Source organism: Neophocaena asiaeorientalis, unplaced genomic scaffold (assembly GCF_003031525.2).
Source record: "Neophocaena asiaeorientalis asiaeorientalis breed wild unplaced genomic scaffold, Neophocaena_asiaeorientalis_V1.1 scaffold86, whole genome shotgun sequence".
NCBI lineage: Eukaryota > Metazoa > Chordata > Mammalia > Artiodactyla > Phocoenidae > Neophocaena > Neophocaena asiaeorientalis.
In genome coordinates this window covers 1,023,515-1,025,342 of record NW_020175039.1, presented here as the reverse complement: position 1 = coordinate 1,025,342, position 1,828 = coordinate 1,023,515, and the positions used below count along the sequence as shown (strand labels likewise).

The window sequence follows — 1,828 nt, the reverse complement described above, 5'->3', positions numbered from 1 at the left end:
AGGCTCCCGGGCCATGGCTCACGGCCCCAGCCGCTCCGCGGCATGTGGGATCCTCCCAGACTGGGGCACGAACCCCTGTCCCCTGCATCGGCAGGCGGACTCTCAACCACTGCGCCACCAGGGAAGCCCTTTTTTTTTAAAATTTATTTTATTTATTTATTTATTATTTTTGGCTGTGTCGGGGCTTCCTTGCTGCGCGCGGGCTTTCTCGCTGCGCGCGGGCTTTCTCTAGTTGTGGCGAGCGGGGGCTTCTCTTGTTGCGGAGCGCGGGCTCCAGGCACGTGGGCTTCAGTAGTTGTGGCTCCTGGGGTCTAGAGCGCAGGCTCAGTACTTGTGGCACACGGGCTCAGTAGCTGTGGCTCACGGGCTTAGTTGCTCCGCGGCATGTGAGATCTTCCCGGACCAGGGCTGGAACCCGTGTCCCCTGCATTGGCAGGAGGATTCTTAACCACTGAGCCACCAGGGAAGCCCTGGGCCTTACTTTTAAACAAACTTCCTTTATAGCTTTTTATTTTGAAATAATGATAGAATCACGGGAAGTTGCAAAACAATATACAAGGTGGTCCCGTATATTTCCACTTTTCACCCAGTTTCCTGCATGATGGTAGTACAGATCCACAACGAGAAAACTGCCACTGGTGCAGTCCTCAGAGCTCATTCACTTGTTTTACATACGTATGTGTGTGCGTGTGCATGCGTGTGTGTGTGTGGCTCTATGCAATTTTACCCCCCACGGAGATTCGTGTGTCTGCCACCTCAACTGAGATGCAGAGCGGTTCCATCAGCAGAAGGCTGCCCTGGGCTGCCCTCCGTGGTCACACCCACCCACCTCCCCAGATTACGGATTTAAAAGTACGTTCACAGCCATGATGCATTCTGAGCCCTGTACAACATAGAGGGGGGGCAGATGGGAAGTTTTCTTGTTAGAGATGAGAAAACAGGGGCATTCAAGGGGTCAAGTGACTGCCCAAAGCCCCACAGCTACCGAACGGAGACCAGAACCCAGCTCTCCTAACTCCTAGCCTTGCCACTGTGCCTTAGAGGAGACTGGCCCTCAAGCCCAGGGGGCACCAGCAAGACCCCTCCCAGCTGCTCTGCTCCTCTGTGTGTAAGCGAAGACCAAGCCAGGGGCCCTCCAGACTGGGACTCCTGCAAGTCCCGCCAGCCAGGCCCAGGCGCACGCACCATTCACGCCGTATCTCATCACTGTGGTGAGCTGCTTCTTGGTCCTGCCGTCGGCTCCCAGCTGAAGCATCCCCAGGACGGACGCAATCCCGTGGGGGGAAATGACGATGTTGTCATGAGGCCGGGACTTGACAATCTGATTGAACACCTGGATTCCTGTGTCCGAGCCTAGTTCCTCCAGAGACAGGGGGTTGAACTGGGAGCACACAGAGGGCAATGTCACGGTGGCCACGAGGAAAAAGGGAAAATGCCAATTCATGGTTCCTTCTGGCAAGGACAACCTGAAAAATGAAATCGAGAAAATATTTACATTCTACATTTAATGAATACTCAGCTAGATATGATTTACTAGCCTCAGTGTAACGGAATATCTTTAATATATTCAAGACATAACAGTGTAGATTAGATTGTTTTCCTTTATATGTATTTTGTTAGGGGGATGCGGAGCGAGAGGAAGGAGACTTCCACTTGCTGGTCCCAACTCTGTGCCAGACACAATTCTAATCATTCCATCCTTGCTACCACCCTTCATCCAATCACACCAATATTTACTGAGAGCCTACTGTGTGCCAGGCACTTGTCTAAGTGCTGAGCATAGAAATGTAAGTAAGATGGCCAAGACCCCTGCCCTCCTGGAGTTTAT

General features: G+C 52.5%; 1 protein-coding gene across 1 annotated transcript in view; it reads right to left on the bottom strand.

Moving 5' to 3' along the window:
- SERPINE2 (serpin family E member 2) overlaps positions 1-1,474 on the bottom strand; it is a 26,464-nt gene extending 24,990 nt beyond the window's left edge. Inside the window, exon 1 of the mRNA XM_024763204.1 lies at positions 1,186-1,474. Within this exon, the coding sequence (XP_024618972.1) occupies positions 1,186-1,444 (259 nt within the window). The 5' untranslated portion in view covers positions 1,445-1,474. The remainder of the gene's footprint in view (positions 1-1,185) is intronic.
- Between the last annotated feature and the right edge of the window lie 354 nt (positions 1,475-1,828).